Source organism: Eulemur rufifrons, chromosome 29, assembly GCF_041146395.1.
Source record: "Eulemur rufifrons isolate Redbay chromosome 29, OSU_ERuf_1, whole genome shotgun sequence".
Classification (NCBI taxonomy): Eukaryota; Metazoa; Chordata; class Mammalia; order Primates; family Lemuridae; genus Eulemur; species Eulemur rufifrons.
Window position 1 is genome coordinate 50666343 of NC_091011.1, and position 21063 is coordinate 50687405.

At 39.7% G+C, this 21063-nt stretch overlaps 1 protein-coding gene across 1 annotated transcript in view; it reads left to right on the forward strand.

Moving 5' to 3' along the window:
• Nucleotides 1-21063, forward strand: part of ABCB1 (ATP binding cassette subfamily B member 1) — an 89126-nt gene that overhangs the window by 48193 nt on the left and 19870 nt on the right. The window contains exons 10-21 of the mRNA XM_069462601.1: nt 1014-1127; nt 1276-1386; nt 1568-1693; nt 1806-2009; nt 2348-2518; nt 4683-4844; nt 5718-5894; nt 6472-6618; nt 8965-9072; nt 9894-9971; nt 12654-12737; nt 18785-18988. Of these exons, the coding sequence (XP_069318702.1) occupies nt 1014-1127; nt 1276-1386; nt 1568-1693; nt 1806-2009; nt 2348-2518; nt 4683-4844; nt 5718-5894; nt 6472-6618; nt 8965-9072; nt 9894-9971; nt 12654-12737; nt 18785-18988 (1686 nt within the window). The remainder of the gene's footprint in view (nt 1-1013; nt 1128-1275; nt 1387-1567; nt 1694-1805; nt 2010-2347; nt 2519-4682; nt 4845-5717; nt 5895-6471; nt 6619-8964; nt 9073-9893; nt 9972-12653; nt 12738-18784; nt 18989-21063) is intronic.

Here is a 21063-nt window from a genome sequence, read left to right on the forward strand (position 1 = left end):
GGTGTTATGGGGACTAATTGAGATAATGAATATAGAATCACTTAGCAAAATTCTTTCTATGTAAATTATTGGGCAATATAATTCCCATGTGATTTAGAAAAAGAATGAATAGTGACATTAGTTCTCTTTAACCCCAGAGAGAAACAAAGTCAAGTCTTTATCAATAAAAAAGTGATTTGGTGCAAAATAAGAAACCAAAAAACTAGTTTATCAGACCTCAAAGACAACACAGTCTGGTGGGTGAAGAAAAAGACTTAACCTGATAAAAAATGGTGCCTGAGGTGTGTGTGCTTTGTAATTTACCAAGCATTTTCATATATACTGTTTCATCATCATACAACATGTCTAAGAATGCCAGGTAGGGAGAACAGATAGACTCTTCCCTGTTTTTGCAAATGAAGAAATTGAAGCCCAAAAATTTTGAGAGACTGGCCTAAAGATACATAGCCAGTTAGTAATAATCCAGGATTCGAACTTGGGTCTTCTGACGTTTCTTCTAGTGTTTGTTTCCACCTTACCCTGCTGACGATCTCAATAAAAATTCTTATATATTGAAGAAATATAAAAATATTCTATTATAATATTCTGGTCCTGTAGAACATATATCATTGTTTCATTGAACAAGTAAAACTAATTCTGCATTCTAAACTGAAAAGTATTTAAACTTTTAAAATATTTTTTTACTTATTTTTAATTGGCAAATCATAATTATATTACATTTATGGATACTAAACATTATAATGTGATGCTTTGATATATGTATACACTGTGGAGGGATTAAATCAGGTTAATTAATATATCCCTCACCTCATTCACTTGACATTTTTTGAGGCGATACATTTAAAATTTACTCCATTAGTTAAAAGGTTTAGAAATATCTTTAATACTCCGTATTCATAAGTTGCCTTGTCATTTTAAAATTTAATTAGCTATATTAGAAGAAGAAAGAAAGTATGAAAAAAATTATGCTAGCACTGTTTAAGTAACTTGATGGTTTTCCTTCACATCCTCAGGTCTTCTTTTCTGTATTAATTGGGGCTTTTAGTATTGGACAGGCATCTCCAAGCATTGAAGCATTTGCAAACGCAAGAGGAGCAGCTTATGAAGTCTTCAACATAATTGATAATGTAAGTCTGAGCTGGCCACTTATCCATCTGTCTAAAAGATTTTCTAGTTAAGAATCACTTTCTTTATCACTGTATCCAGCTCTCCACAAAATGTCACTGAAAGTAGTTATCGTGACCTAGTAATCTCCTAAAATTTGATTTTGTTTAGGAGCCGAGCATTGACAGCTATTCAAAGACTGGGCACAAACCAGATAATATTAAGGGAAATTTGGAATTCAGAAATGTTCACTTCAGTTACCCATCTCGAAAAGAGGTTAAGGTATGGTAATAAATAATCAATGATTAAACAGTCTTTGGATGAAGCATTTCTGATAACTTTTCTTTAGAGATTTAAAAAAAAAATACATGTATATTTAAACCCAGTATAGAATTGAACTGTCAGTTCATATACCCTGTATCTGTGAATTGCCTTAAAGTTTATTTCTCATTTGTCTTGGCAGATCTTGAAGGGCCTCAACCTAAAGGTGCAGAGTGGGCAGACAGTGGCCCTGGTTGGGAACAGTGGCTGTGGGAAGAGCACCACGGTGCAGCTGATGCAGAGGCTCTACGACCCCACAGAGGGCGTGGTGAGATGGCCCATGCTGAGCTGTACCCTGCAGCAATCAGCCGTTACACTGCACATCATTCTAATGTTATAATTTCAGCTACCAATTTTGAAAGTCACACTTTTTATTTCAGGTCAGCATTGATGGACAGGACGTTAGGACCATAAATGTAAGGTATCTGCGGGAAATCACTGGTGTGGTGAGTCAGGAACCTGTGTTGTTTGCCACCACAATAGCTGAAAACATTCGCTATGGCCGTGAAAATGTCACCATGGAGGAGATTGAAAAAGCTGTCAAGGAAGCCAATGCCTATGACTTTATCATGAAACTGCCTCATGTGAGTTGTTCTTGACCTTTGCCATTCTAGAGGTGCAAAGAATAGAATTCTGGCCTAATACATAGGAAGTTAGGGGATGACTATAAATTGGAGGAACTTCCTAAGAAGGGAAATCAAGATTACTCCAGATTTGAAAGTTCTAGCAGTATAGACTTGTAGTAGACATACACACACACACACACACACACACACACACACTTTTTAAATTGGGATTGATTATTTCTAAGATTTAAAGAACTAGATTGTATTGCCTATGAGGTTTAGGTCATTTATAGGATTGGTAAGTAATCACTTAGCATGTTCTTTTGCTAAATCCTTCTGTGTTTTCTGTGTTGTAGAAATTTGACACCCTGGTTGGAGAGAGAGGGGCCCAGCTGAGTGGTGGACAGAAGCAGAGGATCGCCATCGCTCGGGCCCTGGTCCGCAACCCCAAGATCCTCCTGCTGGACGAGGCCACGTCAGCCTTGGACACAGAAAGTGAAGCAGTGGTTCAGGCAGCTCTGGATAAGGTATGTGAGCCTCAGTTCAAACTAGCCTGACTTATAAGCATTAGAATATTCCCCTGTTAATTCTTCTTGGTATTGGTCTCAGAAAAGGACATTTCTTGTGGCTTACAAGTGATTCCTTTACCTATTAAAAGCATCAGTCTTCTTTGAAGTCTTGATATTTTTTTAAGTGCTTTAAGATGAACGAATTTTCATCTAAAGTAACTTGAAAATCTTTTAAAGAACAGAAATATAGACTCAAATGACAATTGATCTTCATTGTGATCTTGAAAACTTAGCTATAAGGGTAACCCTATTATTTAGGCTTTGACATATTGTCAACAAGAGGGAAATACAATCGGAAGTTTCACATTTAATTTCCAAGATGTTAAATGCCACTTAAGGACTTTGGGAAATGAGAAACCTCTTGTCTCCAGAAGAGGGGCAGGGAGCTTATGATATTGGAAACCTACCTGAGCCAAGAAACATCCTTGACTGTCAACAGAGTTTGACCTTCTTGGAGTTCTGGAGTCCATATTACTTGATTCACCAAATAGGATTTGAGTGCTTGCTCTGTGCCAGGTACTGTGTATTTGATCTCCAGCATATGATGATAACCAGGCTAGCTCTGTGAAGACCCAGGACCCTGGAGACCTTTTAACCAAAGGTGCTCTGAGTTGAGATGTCACAGTGGAATTCAAAGATGAACCCATGTTTGTTCCAACTGTCTGTCTCTGAACACAACAACACTGAATGTTCCTTTAAACATCCTGTCAATGTGCTTATTAGATTGTCGAAGGAGCAAAAAGCAGCTCACTAAACATTGTACCAACCAAAATAGAGGCAGATGGAATTGTGGCTGCTTTTTTTCCCCTCTACTTTTCTTATCTGTGATTTCACATCTGTGTTTTTTTAATAGTTTTGTTTATCTGTGTTTCTTTATTCTACAGTGGAACTATGTATTGAATTATAAAGAAAAACAATTTTAAAAGGTTATATTTAAAAACACTTTTTCCTCAGAGTATAAATTTTGGGGGAAGTTCCACATGTACCCCTTTTCTCACAAACATCCAAAGAATTGAGCCATTGTCTTCTCTACTTTCTAGTTGCTACCACCTAATTTTCTCACATGTATTTTTTTTTTTTTTTGTCTTCTCAGGGTTTTCCACTTCTGTTTTTCCTATTGATCCTATTGTTTGTTTTGAGAATTTTGTTTTAGTTACTGGAGAGAAATATAGAGTAACAAAAATCATAAGCATTGGGCCAGTTACAAAGGTTAAAGAAATCTCAGATATGTTCTGGTTATCCGGCTCTGTTCCATAGTAAAATAAAAACAAGATTGGGCATTTAAAGACATTTACACAGCTCTTCAATTTTTGCATAATTCTTCTACCTAGGAATAAGTATCATTTATTAAGCACTTACCATGTAACAAGACTGGCTGACCAGGCAGCTGGCAAGGGTAAAAACAAATTTGTGCCTTGCCCAGCGAGGGCATTCTGGACTTCTCACCTCCAGAACTATAAGATCACTTACAACCTTGGGCTTGGTTATATCCTCACTATGTACAAGTGACAGTGCTAAGTACTGTGTGTACATCATTTTATTAAGTCATCACAACTGTCCTAAGAAGTGAGTACTATTATTATCCCCATTTTACATATGAATAAATTGAGCCTCACATAGGTTAACATTCATAAATTTATTCTGGGTTAATGTGATGCTGAAGTCTGGACTTTGCTGCCTCATATTTATTATCTGTCTGGCTCATCCCAGTGGTCACGTGAGATAGGACATGACGACTCTTAGGGCTGATCACTAGTTGGTATATACCAGTACAGCACACTGGCCTGCATTTATTTTGATTGGCCGATGTCTGGGCTGTAGGATTTTGTTACTTTGTATGAGCCCCTGATTATTACTGTAAATTTAGGTTAAGTGAAATCATAGGGCCTTCCTGAATTATTAATATGTGAATATTATATTCATGTTTGTATTTATTATAATAAAATATCATTTTAAGCTATTACCAATTGTCTATACATTTATTGAAGTTAGAGAGTATCTTATACAGCTTTAATGGTTTTATAATGTCCAAAGCACTGGTGTTCAGTATTCATATGTTGAATGAATGAATCTTTGCACATAATTGTTAAAGTATTCAAAACCCAAATTTCTCTGTCTTTAGGCCAGAGAGGGCCGGACCACCATTGTGATAGCTCATCGTTTGTCTACAGTTCGTAATGCTGATGTCATTGCTGGTTTTGAAGATGGTGTCATTGCAGAGAAAGGAAATCATGATGACCTCATGAAAGAGAAAGGCATTTATTTCAAACTTGTCACAATGCAGGTACCGTTTAACTCTAAAATTTTTCTAAATTATTTTAGTGATAAGCAGATTTTTCTGTCTTTAATTGCTAAAAATAAATAGTATTTGATTTGATTATCTTGAGAAGTAGGAAAAAATACTTGAATGATTCAGGATCAGACCCGTGTTTTAGATATTTTTTTCTCTTGAAAGGAGGTGAAATAAAGAAAGATAATTAGATAAAATTTTTAAAAGGCTTAAAGGTGAGCTATCCACTAAAGTGGCCACCAGCCACATGTGGCTATTGAGCATTTAAACAGTGGTTCATCTGATTGAAGTGTTGTAAGTAGAAAATGCACAGCAGATTCCAAAGACTTAATAAAAAAAAAAAAGAATGCAAAATATCTCAATAATTTTTATATTGAGCACCTGTTGAAATGATAATATCACTGAATGTCAATAATATCTTAGATATATTGGGTGAAATAAAGTATATGATTAAAATTGATTTTACCTCTCTCTTTTCACATTTTTTAATGTGACTACTAGAAAATTTTAAATGACAAGTGTGGGTCACAGTATGGTTTGTACCATATTTCTGTTGACAACACTGTTCCAAAGCAAACTTGATTGACTCAAACACCCACAAAAGAAGATGATTAGATAAGATATATGGACTGGATGCCATGTTATTTCAGCATATTCAGTGAGAATCCTTCTTATTTAGTGGTTTTCATTTTCAAGTATATCTCTCTCTCTCTCACATACAATACACACACACCAGCCATTTAACTTTACCCTTTCCTGTAATTACCTAAACAAATTACTATTTTCCTTGATAGCCAATGTTCAGTGATTAATTTTCACTAGTTAATGGAACCTAACCAGCTTATGCATATTTCTTGTTTATTTTAGACAGCAGGAAATGAAATTGAATTAGAAAATGTAGCTGGTGAATCCAAAAGTGAAATCGATGCCTTGGAAATGTCTTCAAATGAGTCAGGATCCAGTCTAATAAGAAAAAGATCAACTCGCAAAAGTATCCGTGGATCACAAGGCCAAGACAGAAAGCTTAGTACAAAAGAGGCTCTGGTATGAAGGAGGATGTCGAGTTTTATGTTTTAAAACCACCCAGTATGGCTCTCTTACTTTGGTGGGCTGGGGCTGAGGTTATAGGAGTGGGAACCAGAAAAGGTGATCCAGAATCCTCTTGTCTCATCCCCCAGAATGTTTCATAAACCAAAATATCAACATTTTAAAATCAAGTTAGAAATTAATTAATTAATTAATTTAAAAAATCAGGTTAGAATTTAAGAATGAAAATTTATAGGACAAGATTTTTAGAATTAGAATTTATAATGTAAAGAGACTATAGTGAGTCTTCAAATATCAAAATTTTTATTCTGTTTATCCTTACTTAGAAATATTCTTGTCATGTTCTGAATGCCAGGCAAGAGTTAAATGTTTGTGGAAACACTCATTTCTTAAAAATTAAAGCAGTATTGTAACAGAATTGGTCAGCATTTTTTGAAGCTAAATAGCTATCACTCAATGAGGAATAAGAATAGGATATATTCATTTTAAAAATTTTGTGCATATAGAACTGTACATCATAAAATCAATTATCAATTTTTTAAAACTAGCCTGTTGTAATATTTTGCATTTCTAGGATGAAGATGTACCTCAAGTTTCCTTTTGGAGGATTCTGAAGCTGAATTTAACTGAATGGCCTTATTTTGTTGTTGGTGTATTTTGTGCCATTATAAATGGTGGCCTGCAACCAGCATTTTCAGTAATATTTTCAAAGATTATAGGGGTAAGTGTTTATGTCCATTTGTTTGGATTTACTTGTGAGTCCTGAGTAAAGAATGAATGCACTATTTGTGTTTGTACCAGTATACACACGCCACAAAAAAACACAAATTTCTTCATATGAAACTGACTGGCTTGAAGGTGTTGGAATAGAAGTCTGACTGGGGATAGGAAAGCTAATTTGTGAACCTTCCTTTGTCCGGCCAGTCAGTTTCTGTCTGAGGACCCTGGGGATCAGCTCCCTGAAATAGTCAACGTACCTACCGAGATGATTTCGCCATACCTGCCAATGCTGGCTTCTAAGAAAACCTCATGAACCGTCATTTTACCAGTATGCAAAGAGAATTCCTCATGTGTTCATCAGACCAGCTTGAGAATGAGCCGTTCTCTAACACACACACTTACCAAGACATGAGGTCTAGCGTGCTACCTCTGTAAGACGAAATTTTCATATCATTTGCTAAAATTGTAATAAAAAGGAACAACTTCCTAAAGATTGAGGTTGACCTATGTTGGTTCCACTTGATCTTAATGGTGGCATTTTCAACAGTAAAGTTACAATCTGAGCAGGAATGCTCTCTGTTTAGTGACAGATGTCCAGACATCAAGCTGAGGACACCCTGGCCATAACTGCTAAAAACATTGTGGAGCAAGAGATTGATCACCCTAAGAAACATAAGCTAAACACTAACTTTTGATTTTATAAGATACATATAGCTATATTCAGGTCTACCCATGTCTGGCTAGCTTATTTCAGGTTGATATTCATGTTCCATGAATCTTTTCAAGAAATATTTTTTCAGTGTCTGCTCTGTGCCAGATATTTTTCTAGTTGTTGAAAAAATACTGAGACAGAGACAAAATGTCTGATTGTGTACAGCATGTATCAGGATGGGGGTCAGCAAACTTTTTCTATAAATGGTAAGATAGTGAATATTTTAGGCTTTACAGGCCATGTGGCTTCTGTTGCAAATACTCAACTCTGGCCTTGTAGTAAAGAAGCAGCCATGTACAATATGGAAGCAAGTGAACACGGCTGGGTTCCATTGAAGCTGTATGTTTACCTTTGGCTGGTGACCCACAGTTTGCTGATCCCTGTTCTAACCTACGTCTTATAGGCAGGGAAGTAAACTACAGTGTCATCAGGGGGAAAAAATGGAAGTGGTTAAGTTAGGAATGGGTTTGTGACAAAACAACTTGCTGATTTTATGTTTTTCTCATTCTTCATGTAATAGTAAGTCTGGAGGTTGGTGATCCAGAGTTGGGGATCCCAATGTCCTAGATATTGGGTAGGCAACCAGCCATCTGCCTCATTGAAGACAGTGGGCTCTGGGTCAGGTTGCTTGGGTTCGTAACCTGGGGTCATCCTTTGCTGGCTGTGTTACCTTGAGGAAATTAATTACCCTCTCTGTACTTCAGTTTTGCTCTGTGGAAAATGGGGGTGATGATAAAATATACTTTCAGGAGATGGTTGTGAAGATAAAAGGAATAGTATACATGAATTTGTTTAGAATAATGCTTGGCACAGAGTAAGACCTTAGTGATTGTTACTTTTGTTGTTGGAATGACTAGTCAACAAAATTTATTTTCCCTCTTCTGGAAACCTTTTTTTGTTTTGTTTTGTTTTGTTTTGTTTTTTTACAAAGGATAAAGTTGTCTGGGTTGGGTTAGGAATGCGGCTCTCTGACAAGGCTGATTTTGGCTCACTGCGAAGGAGATAATGTATTTTCTTTCCCTGTGGAATGGTTCTTCTCTGCGTTCCTTGGGCCCAAAACATCCTATTCGCCCTCTAACCATCTCTGGAAACGTGCCCGTGTATGGTGCTAGGTCAGCTGGCTGTAGTGCCCAACTCTCTAACTGCCATCCTACAAAGAAAGCTGGCTCAAAGAAACCACTTTCTTTTTGAAAGGACTGGGCTGCGTGAATAGCCATCACTCTCTGGTTCCCCAAAACCACATCAGCAGATTTTCTCCAGATACTTGAGGACAATTTGAAATGTCCAAATAGCAAAACAATGAATTGCCGTACAGTATGGTTCACCACCAAGGGAAGAGGAGAATATGTGTTCTGATTTCTACTTTGCACAGTAGGAATGGCACTCATTACTCCATGAGGGAATCTGAACAGAAAAAATACTGGATCAATTTATGAATGACAAACCCATTCTTGGCCTCTAAAGAATGCAGAATGCAGATGCCTTTAAGGTTGGCATTAGGAAAGCCAACCCCGATTTCCAGCATATACTAAGGCTCTCCTGACCCCTGAATACTGTGCTAGATGTGAAGTGGGTCAGGCCCAGAATGGCTGCTTCAGTGATCGAACTAAAAACTCTTTAAATATTTTCTTGCAGATTTTTACAAGAAGTGATACTGACGAAACAAAACGACAGAATAGTAACTTGTTTTCACTATTGTTTCTAGTCCTTGGAATTATTTCTTTTATTACGTTTTTCCTTCAGGTAAGTGTCTACATTTTCTCTTTATTCATTTTGGGAAGTGCATCATTATTCAACTAGGGGAATTTATAAGCATCTGTGTAATTTGCCTTTTAGTAGAATTTCTCCTATCTTAACTTAGCTACTAATAGGCAAGGTTTTCTTGAACATATTTAAACAAAGATGTTTTGCCTCCTCCGGCTCCCTTGCTTACCTTTTCCTCTGCAAAGAAACATATTTCCTGGCCAGGCGCGGTGGCTCACGCCTGTAATCCTAGCACTCTGGGAGGCCGAGGCGGGTGGATCGCTCGAGGTCAGGAGTTCGAGACCAGTCTGAGCAAGAGTGAGACCCCGTCTCTACTAAAAATAGAAAGAAATTATATGGACAACTAAAATATATATATACAAAAAATTAGCCGGGCATGGTGGCGCATGTCTGTAGTCCCAGCTACTGGGGAGGCTGAGGCAGTAGGATCGCTTAAGCCCAGGAGTTTGAGGTTGCTGTGAGCTAGACTGACGCCACGGCACTCACTCTAGCCCGGGCAACAGAGTGAGACTCTGTCTCAAAAAAAAAAAAAAAAGAAACATATTTCCTGACAAATCCTGGTAAGCCTCCCAGCTAGCTGGGAGTGGCAGCATTATTTTCAGAACTGGGCTCTCCTGGCTGCCCTGCCAGGGCAGCCTTGCACCAGAGCACATAGTCCCAGAAACAAACCCTCAGAATCAGGCTTTCTGGTTTGGTCTAGTATCCTGCTTTATCAGAGGCATCAAGTCCCCCAGATTTTGTGTCATCGGCGGCTGGGTCTCTAACGAGTCTTCCGTATGCCATGTTCCTGTTCTTCACAGGGCTACACGTTTGGCAAAGCCGGAGAGATCCTCACCAAGCGGCTCCGCTACAGGGTTTTCAGATCTATGCTGAGACAGGTATGTCTGTGGAGGGCTGTGCCCTGGGCTGTGCAGAACTCCCCACTTGTGCCCCGGGGACGCTGACCGTGGGAGCTCTGTGGTGTTACACATACCGAGCCCCACTGTGGGTCGTCCCTCAGTCTCATCAAAGAGAGGCACAGGCTGAGGCCCTGCTGTCTGTTTGCTGGGGTGCGCACAAGGCTCGGACCACTTTGAGACAAAGTCTCCAGAGTGGATTCACTTCCAGCCTTTTGTTCCAGCCAGTTGTAGGCAGTGTAGGCAGAAGGGATCTTTAATATTTCTCGTTCCTTTCCTCTTTCCTCCTTTCTCCTGGTCATCCAGGATGCTCATGTTTCTTCCCACCAAGAGCTGTCCTCTGTGCCCTTTCATTCCACAAACCAAAATTCATTCCCAGAGTCCATTCTTCATTGTCCGGTTTCTTTGCTGGGACTAGACTGATATGCTACTTCAAGCTGCAGTGTTCCTAGCTGATGATGACTTAGTGGAATGCCTCGCACATTTTGCACCTTCAAAATCCTAACAACAGACAGATGTGAATGTTTTCCTTGGGGAAGCAGGGTGGGGATTGCCGGAATGTAACCCAGAGCAGCCCAGTTCAAAGGGAAAAGTTTCTTTAACGGTCATGAACATGTTGTGTATGACCTAATAACTTTCCATTTTAAAATCACTAATCACTTGCCGTTGAATAAAATGATGCTCTAGAAGGCTGCCCCAGATGTGCCAGGGCTACTTGAACCCTGGCGAAGAAGCATCAGTTTGCTGTGTTAAGATTTCTAGAGGACATTCACATTTTCCCAGCTGTCTATTGCTCCTCAATCCTCTCTCACTCCTCCCACCATCACTTAAAAAGAAGACGTATTTATGGGAATGGCTAGCAAGTGACTGACAGAGCCAGAACTGAATCTGGTGAGTGAGAGAGCACTGCTTGATGGGGACCCTGTCCTTGAACTCTCAGGTCAGACCATATTTATAACTCAGATTCCACATAGGCTCAATGATGACCCTGGTCCAGGGCCAAATGTCCCATTACCCTGCCCAGCTGTCAAGCCAACTTCTAGGTCCATTATACTTTGGGAGCTGAGCTGACAGTTTGTGTAATGGCCTGCCCATGAATTGTTAAGTAAGGGCAAACATACACTAAGTTCCAGCTGCTTATAAGGCATATTACTAAGTATTGTAGGGCATTCAAACCTGAATGGTCCCTGTCTTCAAGGAAGTTACAGTCCAGTGGGGAGACACTTTAAACACTTAAGAATATTGAAAAGTAAATTGATACATGCTATAATAAATTATAGCACCTTGTTTTTTTAAAAAAAAAATGTTTTGGGGAAAAATGATAGATACTCCTTTAATCCAAATCACCAGTTCAGAACTTCTTAGGGACCATAGTTGTCCTCAAATTCACAATCTTGTTAGTATTTTTGTATTTGAAAATATAAGTGGTTTTACAAAGAAATTTCTATTTTGTGCTGAATGGTACATTTTTAATCTGGATTGCTTTTGTTGATATGTTTTTAACTGAATTAATTTCTTTAACTGCTTGTTCACCTGTTCTGTTGGGTGTCTAATAAGTGTTTCATACTTTAACATTTCTAAAATTTAACTTTTGACTCTCTTCTCCCACCTGGCTTAGTCCTTACCTACTCTCCCCCCATATCAGTAAGTGACAGCTCCATTCTACCAGTTGTGCAGCCTAAAAACCTTGGAGTCATGCTTGACTACTTTCTCTCTGATAGTGTAGAAGCCTCCTAACTGGTCTCGCTGCCTCCATCCTCAAGCCAGTAGGGTCACCTTACAGCAGCCAGAGTCAGTCTTCTAAAATGCACATTAAATCACATCCTTCTGTCCAAAACCTGCTCAAGGATGCCCGTAGCTCTCAGGGTAAAGTCTAGAATCTTTGTCCCTAAGGCCATACATACATGATGCAGCCCCCACTACTTCTCAGACCTCATCTCCTACAACTTCACCTTTTTCCAACACACAGTCCACTCCACATATAGTGACTCACTGCGTGAAGGTGGGGAGGCAACGTCAGGGGAGCCACATGGGGACAGAAATCAGTCCAGAGAAAGAGGCAGCTTTTACAAATTCACACAAAGGTTACGTTTAGGCTACGGCAGGCTTTAAGGCTTGCTTGCTAGGGTATGATCAGATCAAGTGGCCTTTGCCTCAGGGCCCCTGCACGTATTCAGATATTCTCATCTTTTCCTTCATTCAGGTCTCTATTCAAACGTCACCTTACAGAGGTCTTCTCTTTCCCGTCCCCAGTCTCTAAAATAGCACCTTCCCTCCCTTGTTTGTCCTTCGTACCTTGCTGTTTCTCTTCATAGCATTTATTACCACCTGACTGGTATACATGTATTTACTTGTGCCTTCCATTTCTAGAACCTAGGCTTCATGAAAGCAGTAACTCTGTCTTTTTTGTTTACTGTTGTATAGACCAACACTTAGAAGTCATGCTTGGAACAATGTAGGCACTCAAAAAAACTTTGACAAATGAAATGATTTATTTATGTGTTTGTATATTAAGTCTCTTTCTTGCCTGTTGAATGTCACATCCTAAGTTCTAAATGCAGAGACTATAAGTGATAAACAAAACTGACCCTGTCGCTGCCTTCTTGGAACTGAGAGTCTCCTGAATACAGTTTGAAGATAATAAAATCATGTTCTGTGCCACAGGATGTGAGCTGGTTTGATAACCCTAAAAACAGCACTGGAGCATTGACTACCAGGCTTGCCAATGATGCTGCTCAAGTTAAAGGGGTACGTGCCTCCTTTCTGTTCGTGTTTGTCTAATTTGGCCATTCTGAACCTCAGCATGAAACCAGTTTTCTCCTTACAGGTGTTAGTTCTCATCATCATTAAAAAAATGCTGAATAAACATCTAACCTACAAATATATCATGTGCTTTTTATAGCAAAAATGTTAACTATTTAAATATTATATACTGCAGAATACAAAGATAGCAAAGCATTCTCTTATTATTGCAGTGTTGTGCTATTAACATGATGCATACAGAAGAAGAATTATTTGGTTTAGAAAAGGAAGAATGTATCAGTGAATCATGCAGGATTAGTCTGTTTTAAAGCTCAATCAACAGAAAATTGTTGCTACTGAAGAAAGGATGTATGTGGTTGCTTAAGAAAGTTTAGGAGCACTGTAGGCAGTGCTCAGTGTCTCAGGCCTGTAATCCCAGCACTTTGGGAGGCCAAGGCAGGAGGACCACTTGAGGCCAGGAGTTCGAGACCAGCCTGGGCAACATAGCAAGACCTCATCTCTACAAAAAATAGAAATAATTAGCCGGGCATGGTGGCACATGCCTGTAGTCCTAGCTACTTGGGAGACTGAGGCAGGAAGGATTGATTGAGCCCAAGATGTCGAGGCTACAGTGAGCTATAATGGTGCCGTTGTACTCCAGCCTGGCAACAGAGCAACACCATGTCTCTAAAAGAAATAATAATAAAAAAGAAAATTTAGGGGCACTACAATTCAGAAGGGGATAAGAAAATATTCTAAAAGAAATGGAAAGCACATTAAAAAATTAAAGCAAAGGTAGAAGGAATAACTTTATCAGACTATAAAACTTAAATTTTGCTACTGTATGAATCTCTTTAATTGATACAACCAGAAACTGTTGAACCAGCAGGTTTTGATTTTCAGCTAAGGTGAGAATTTCTTATACAACAACAATTGTTTATGGCAAAAATCCACAAGATGATGTAGAATTGAAAAAATTCACTTTATCTCTGCTCTCTCTCCACACCTGCTTGCACTTTATCAGTCTTTATATTTCAGTCTTTCTTTAAGGTGTACTATACTAATATTTCTTTAATATATGAAGCTTTTGTAAGAATAAATTATGAATGTAGAAGCACACAGAGTTGCAGAATTGCAATGTAGATCTTAAGAATTGTTTGTTTTAATACAGATCTCTGTGCTTAAAGCAAAAAAAAAAAAATCAACAAAAGTCAAGGTATAGATCAAGTTGTATAGAACCTAACAAAGCAAAATGTGCACTGCTTGAAATAACTTCAACTTCCTAAAACAGACAGTGGTCCTGCCCTTATGGATTCTGTGTGGCATGTCAAATTGTTATATAAGTGCTGTGGGAAAATAGTGGAAGCAGGATATGGGGCCGGGGGCTTGCTGGTTGTCATGCAGGGAAGGTCTCGGTCCTATGGGGATGTGTGCAAGAGGCCTGAAGAAAGGAAAGGTGCCTCCCTCCAGCTGTCTGGAGAGGAGTGTTCTAATCAGAAGGATCAGCGAGTGCAAATCCTCAGCTGGCGCATTCCTCAGCTGTTCCCAAAATAGCAAGGAGGATAGAGTGGCTGGAGTAAAGTAAGTGAAAGGAAGCGTTGTAGGGGTTGAGGTCAGCATTGTATCCAGAATTAGATGGGAAACCATTGCAGGGTTTTGAACATAGGAGTGACATGATCTGAAATTTAAAAGGACCACTGTGGCTGCTGTATGAATAGGATGAAGTGGGCAAGCATAGAGGTAGGGAGTCTATTCCAATAAACCAAGAGAAGGATAATAGCATTTTAGACTAGCATGGTCATATTTAAGGTGATGAAATGTAATTAATTCTGAATATATTTTAAAGGTACAGCCAACAAAATTTGTTGGTTGGATTGGAGGAATGATACGAGAGAAAGGGAATTTAAGGATGACTCAAATTTTTGACCTGCACAACTGCAAAAAATGGAGTTGATTTTTATTAATAATAAAATGGGGAAGCCTGTCTGAGGGGCAGGCTTGCGGGAGAATCGAGAGTTCTGTGTGGCACGTGGTCAGTTTGCCACGCCCATATTAGACATCCATGTGGAGGAGTCAAGAAGGCAGGTGGATTTGTGTGTCTGGAGTTTAGCAGAGAAGTCTGGTCTAGAAACAGACACTGGAGATTTTTCAGTTCATTGGTGGTTTTTAAACCAATGAGACTGGATGAGATAGCCCAGGAAGCGGGTGTAGACAGTCAAGTCCTGGGCCCTGAGGTTGGGGTTATGAGGATGAGCCAGTACAGAAGAGTGAGAGGAGTGGCCCATGAGGGAGAAGAGCAGAGTCCTAGAAACACAACTGAGAAAGTGTCTTAAGGAGGGAGAGAGCGAGGATGCCAAATACTGCTGAACAAATGCCTGCACGTCTCATAGGTGATCCGTGTGGAGGTGCTTGTGGTTCTAACAAGAACTGTTTCAGGGGAGTGGTGGGAACGGAAACCTGAGGGATGGAGGTTCAAGAGAAAGGGGAAGAGAGAAATATGACACAGTTGCCCAAATCGTTAATGGACTTCCTCCTAAATAGGGAAGAAAAATGGGGTGGTAGGTGGAGAAGGACCTAAAGTATGAGTCTCTGTTTTATTTTTAATTTAAATTGGTACGAGAATCAATCAATGAGCTTAGGGTAGATCCACTTTGCTACCTCCGTGGAAGAGCCTTTCCTGGGGTATGGCAATCACTGTGGACAAACTGTGTCGTCGAGGTTCCTAAATCCTATTTTGCCTAGCTAAACTTTGCTGCGCTCATTTTAGTATGCCTTTTATAGAGACTTTGTCATATGTGCTCCTGTGTTTTGAGAGACACACATCCCACATGCTGTTGGGTGTGGAAGACACAATCCTAGAAGGAACACAAACGCAGTCCCTTGCAGCAGAGCCTTGAGCAGATGCAGTCTGGGTGTTCTGTGTTGCAGTTTTGCTTCCCTCTTCTTTAATTCCCCTGGGGTTATGACCTGCCTTACACTCAGTGCTTTCCTGTATTTGTAAAATTGGTGGTCAGTCCTTTCCCTCTACAGCATTGCTTGTGAAGCACTTTGCTGTATACACTGGTGTCTCATTGCCTGCTGGTGTCAGCCTTCTGATTTTCACTCATTTCCTCAAAGGCATCTCAAAGTGGCATTTCATGGCCCGACCATCACAACGCCCACACACCTGGTGTGAGCCACTCTGAGGCACAACTGTTTTCCAGAACTTAAAACAGTGGCTAAAAAGGAAATACCAGGGAAGAGGAAATAAGCAGATGAGCAAATACCATCAAACTAGGAAAGCCCAGTATAGCTGTTATCACAGATTAGCGGAGAGAGGACAGTTGTATCTACTTTATACCACCAGCTGACCTTTTCATGGTGGGGGATACATGTGTGTTTGTATAGAAATATACACATATTGCCCGTGTATACATGTACAGATATGTATGTGTACATAAATGTGTCTGTCTTCCACAGTGGGAAGCAATGTAATTTATATAGATAAATATACGAAGCAAGCTGTGCTGTCACAGTCTGTGCCATCCAAGGCAGAGCCAACTGAAGTTTGTGTGTGTATAGTTAGCAGTGTTGTTTATCTAGGTTAATTTTTTTCATATTTAACTTCCTCATCAATGAAACTTTTCTCATATGTATTTGCAATTGTCATTGAAGCAGCTTAATCCTGCTAAACATCAGAGGAAATATATCTCAATATTTCCCTATGAAATGGTGGGCTTTTAAATTTTTTATTTGATATGAATAGAGTTCTACTAAACATAATCACAAGAAAATGTATTTCAATATTTCCCTATGAAGTGGTGGGCTTTTAAATTTTATTTTGGTATGAGGTCTAGAGTTCTGCAGAGAAAAAAGCAAACGAGCAGTGTAGAAATTGAAAGCAACTGGATATTTAAAAAAAAAATTTTTTCTGGGCAAAGGTGGTTGAGGGAAAGATGAAGTTAAATAGTTCTAATTTCAAAAGGAAGTTCAAGAAGTCGACTCCCTCCCGCCCCCCGACAATAAGCACAAATATTTTAGAGTTCAAGTGATGTGATGATGTTTTCAGGAGGAAATAAATAACAGGAGGGAAAGAAACAGGGACGGGGTGAGGGAGAAGGGAGAAGAACAAGTAGGAGAGGAAATGAGATACAAGTAAGTGAAAATTCATTGGGATGGAGAGGTTGTGAGGAGGAAAGCATCTTAGTGGGTTGAGGTCTTAGCTCCTTTTTACCTTACATTGCTTCACACTTGGGCTGTGGATTTTGGAGTGTTTCCTTCCCTCGGTCCTCCCTCTTTACAGTGAAAATTACCTGGCTGCTACTCCGTGCTCTTCCATTCATTTTGGTCCTCAGTCTCCACTCTGTGAGGAACAGTGGGACAATGAGCGTTAGCCTTTAGAATAAAGGGCCAGTCACTGGTGCAGCGTCAAAGCGCTAAATCAAATAAAGCCAGAGGACTTAATCTCCCTGCAGTTTAAGGTCCCAGATATTTTAGTTTACCTTTCCTGTACATTAAAGAAGAATTTTCCATCTTTGATTCATCTGACTTATTTCTGTGGGCCTTGACTGCCATCCACAGCTGAACATTTATACGTCTGAAGCGTTACGTGCCAGGGAAATTCCTCTGCCGTGAACCTGGGGATGTTCTGAGTGCTCCTCTGTGGGAAATGGGTTCTGAGTGGATACTGAGAACAGGAGCAACCTACTTCATCCCCTGCCGTAGACCTTGTCCAGCTTGCGTCCTTTGACCTTCAAACCAAAGAGGTGCAATGCAGAAGGCTGACTGTAAAGGCCACTCCACTCTGTTTTATGGCAAATCTGGCAAAGCATCTCTTTAATATAAGCTCAGTGATTACATCAAGTAAAAATAAATGTGCTCTATTATTTATGCTTTCTCTTTCAGCCCTAATACAATTCCCTGATAGGGAATTTAATGTATATAAAGGCTACTGATGGTTGTATCACCCTTTTCCACTAAGTACTGGTCTATATTTATATCAAATAGCTTTTAAATGATTTAGAGGGATTGATGAAGGGGATTATAAAGGATTCTATCATAGTATTCGGAGTGGAGAGAAGCTCTGGGTATTAATCAATGCACTAGCTCATTTAGGGAGTTAGGAGAGATTTGTCCAAAGTCACAGCGATGTCAGTGACCATCCTAGACTGCCCTCCATTGTAATCTTTACCTGAAACCAGTCCCACTTGGGCAGAAGAAACTTTAGGGTTAGAAAAGAACACAGGCCATTTCCAGAGAAAGCAGGTCTGGGGCCATGTCCAGAATTCAGAGTGGCTTGGCGGCATGGAGTGTAGCCAGGCTAGAGGAGATGTGATGGACTGAACTGACTTGTAGTAGTTTGACTCTGGTTTTAGTGTTGGAAATCTAGTGTAGAGTTGGCTATTACAGAGTAGCGGACTGAACTGACTTCGTAGTTTAACCTCTGGTTTTGGAGTTGGAAATCACCTCACGCTACTGAAAGTCATCCTTCAGGCTTCCTGTGGCATCCAAATGGAAGATTCTGATGCCTGCTTAATATCCTAAATTAAATTCCATTACTTTCAACTCTGTGTATTTTTTCCAAATCAAATGCAGGTTTTAACATAATAAGCATCTCAAATAGGCCCAGATATTTTTAAATATCCTTAATGACAGATATTAGGCTTAAATTACAAGTAGTTATGTACCTAATATTGGAAATTTCCACTATTCCCAGTTTAATATAATTGTCAGACTCTTCTATCTTGCTAATTAGCAGAGCTTGCTTTAGTGATCATGCTTTGGTTAATGAAGATTTTCTCTTTATTAAATCAGAAAAGATAGAAATATGTAATTGAACTCCAAATTGTTGATCTTCTACTTTCAGCATTTATTCTGAAGTCATGGAAATCCTCATTGTGGAAACTCAATAAACTTCTTATGAGTAAACCTTTAGTTTTTATGTGATAACTTAGGAAATAATAGATTTTCATGAAGGTGTAATGTCAGACTCTCAAAATATATATGAAAATATAAGCGTGAATTTTAAGGATAATATAAAAGTATCTCTCTAATTTGTTTTGTTTGTTTTACAGGCTGTAGGTTCCAGGCTTGCTGTAATTACCCAGAATATAGCAAATCTTGGGACAGGAATTATTATATCCTTCATCCATGGCTGGCAATTAACACTTCTTCTCTTAGCAATTGTACCCATCATTGCAATAGCAGGGCTTGTTGAAATGAAAATGTTGTCTGGACAAGCACTGAAAGACAAGAAAGAACTAGAAGGTGCTGGGAAGGTGAGTAGAACTAAATATGATTGCTTACCTAAATAGAGGGAAATATTCTACTCAGTGTTGTGTTGTTATTCCCCACGACTTACTGTATTCTGAGAATGTTTTTATAAACATTTCTCAAAGCAGTCTTTTTTGATGCTTATTCATCAGATTAGAAACTTTAGGAAAGTGGCAAAACAAAACCTTAGGCTCAAACACTGGTACTGATTTTAACAGGCTTTTCCAGTTTCAGACCATTGTCTTCTCACTTCTCTTCCTCCCCTCTTCTTCCCCCTGTTCCTTCCTTCCTTTCCCTTCTCCCTCTTTTCCTCCCTCCTCTCTCTCTTTCTCTCTCATTCTTTCTTCCAAGCAAGCTTAGATACATTCCTTTATTAAAGAAAGCAGGCCCATTTTATTACATATGGTGGAGGAGATTCAATATGGAAAAGCCCTAAGGGTATTTATTGTATGTGTTTTAAATTATTACCATTCTTGCTTTTTTATCATGCCTCCTCCCTCCATCCTATTTCTCTTCACCCTTACCCTAACACTTTTTTTTCCTGCATGCTTGTCTGTTTTTTTCCCTGTCAGTTATGCTTACGTGGCATTCACTGTGTTTCCTGGTAAGTGCTTTACTCCTTGTAGCCGCTCTGTGAGGAAACCACGGATAATGCCCCAGTGCCTTAAAGGCAATAAGTCTTAGAGTCAGGATCCAAACTCAGACAGGTGTCCTCCAAACTTGTGCTTCTCTGTGTTAAGAAACAAAGAGGTCCTCTGATGATAGATCACAGTCTGATATCACATGGTCTGTATCATTGCAGAAATGAGAGGGCAGAGCAGGGCTGACCCCCCAAACTGGGCCTAACGTTTAGGGTAGGGCTACACGTATCAAGGGACATTCTGAGGTTCCCAAGAATAGGGCAGAACCCAGGCAGATCAGAGTGGCTCTGGCTCTCATTAGCCCCCCGGGTCTGAGGTACTCAGTCTCTGGGCAGGCACTTCACCAAAACAAATGATGAGAAAAGTCCTGGACGTTGGTCATCACTAACACTCTGCCCTCTACCTCCCTGCTATCTCTTCAGACTCTTTACCCTGTTTTCTTGGGGTTCCTACAGGAAAGTCCTTTGGACCAGCTTTAGTGCCTCCCAGCCAGTGTCTGTGGAGGATAAACCTCATGTGAGGTGTCCCACCAGGCCCTCAGAGCCCAGTTCTGGAGGTATAGCAGGATGGTGCTCACCCACAGGGCCATGGTTGTGGTCTGGCCCAGGTAACATTGGCCCTGCCAGGGAATACGTCCTGTGCCACCGACATAATTCAAGGGTTCCCCATTTGAGGGGTTCCCACCGCCCCCCACTGCCCCATGCTGTCAACTCCTCATCTAAGGTGAAGATGGAAAAATCTAGGACAAAACATAAAAACAGAAAAAAAAAATTAATATTTAATAGTGTCATTATTTAATGAGGCATTTGAAATGTCACCGAAAGGAGTCTTTAGACTGGTTTTAGGAAGAAGATGATTGATACCAAGCTAATTCATTGCAAACCGCAGGTTCACACCTTTGGTGCAGCAGATTTGAGACTCTCGGAGTTCTGTCAGAGAGGGGCTGAGGGAAAGGGCGCGGATGGAAATGGGTGTGGGTGGATTTGGCATATTTGCTGAGTAAGGGTCAGGGATGTGATAAATGCTCTAATTCAGAGGTGGCGCATGAGAGGGACAATGGTGCTTAGGGAAAGTAGTGGTAATGTACCAACCAGTCCACATAATATTGAAAATCCACCCTCATCTAATCATAATTCTCAGGGTACCATTTATTGAATATTTATTATATAACAGGTATCATACTAAGAGCTCTATATACATTATCCCATTTAATCCTCTGAAAAACCCTTTTGAATTATCACCATTGAACAGATAATAAAACTCAAGGTTTAGAGAGATCAAGTCTCTTGCCCAAAGTCACATAGCAATAGTCTCCTAACTGATCTCTCTGCTTCTACTCCTTCCATTTTTTCCACCTATTTTCTTCTTACAGAAGCCACTCTGATCTCTTGCAAATACAAATGTGATCATGCTGTCCCCTACTTAAAACCCTCCAGTGG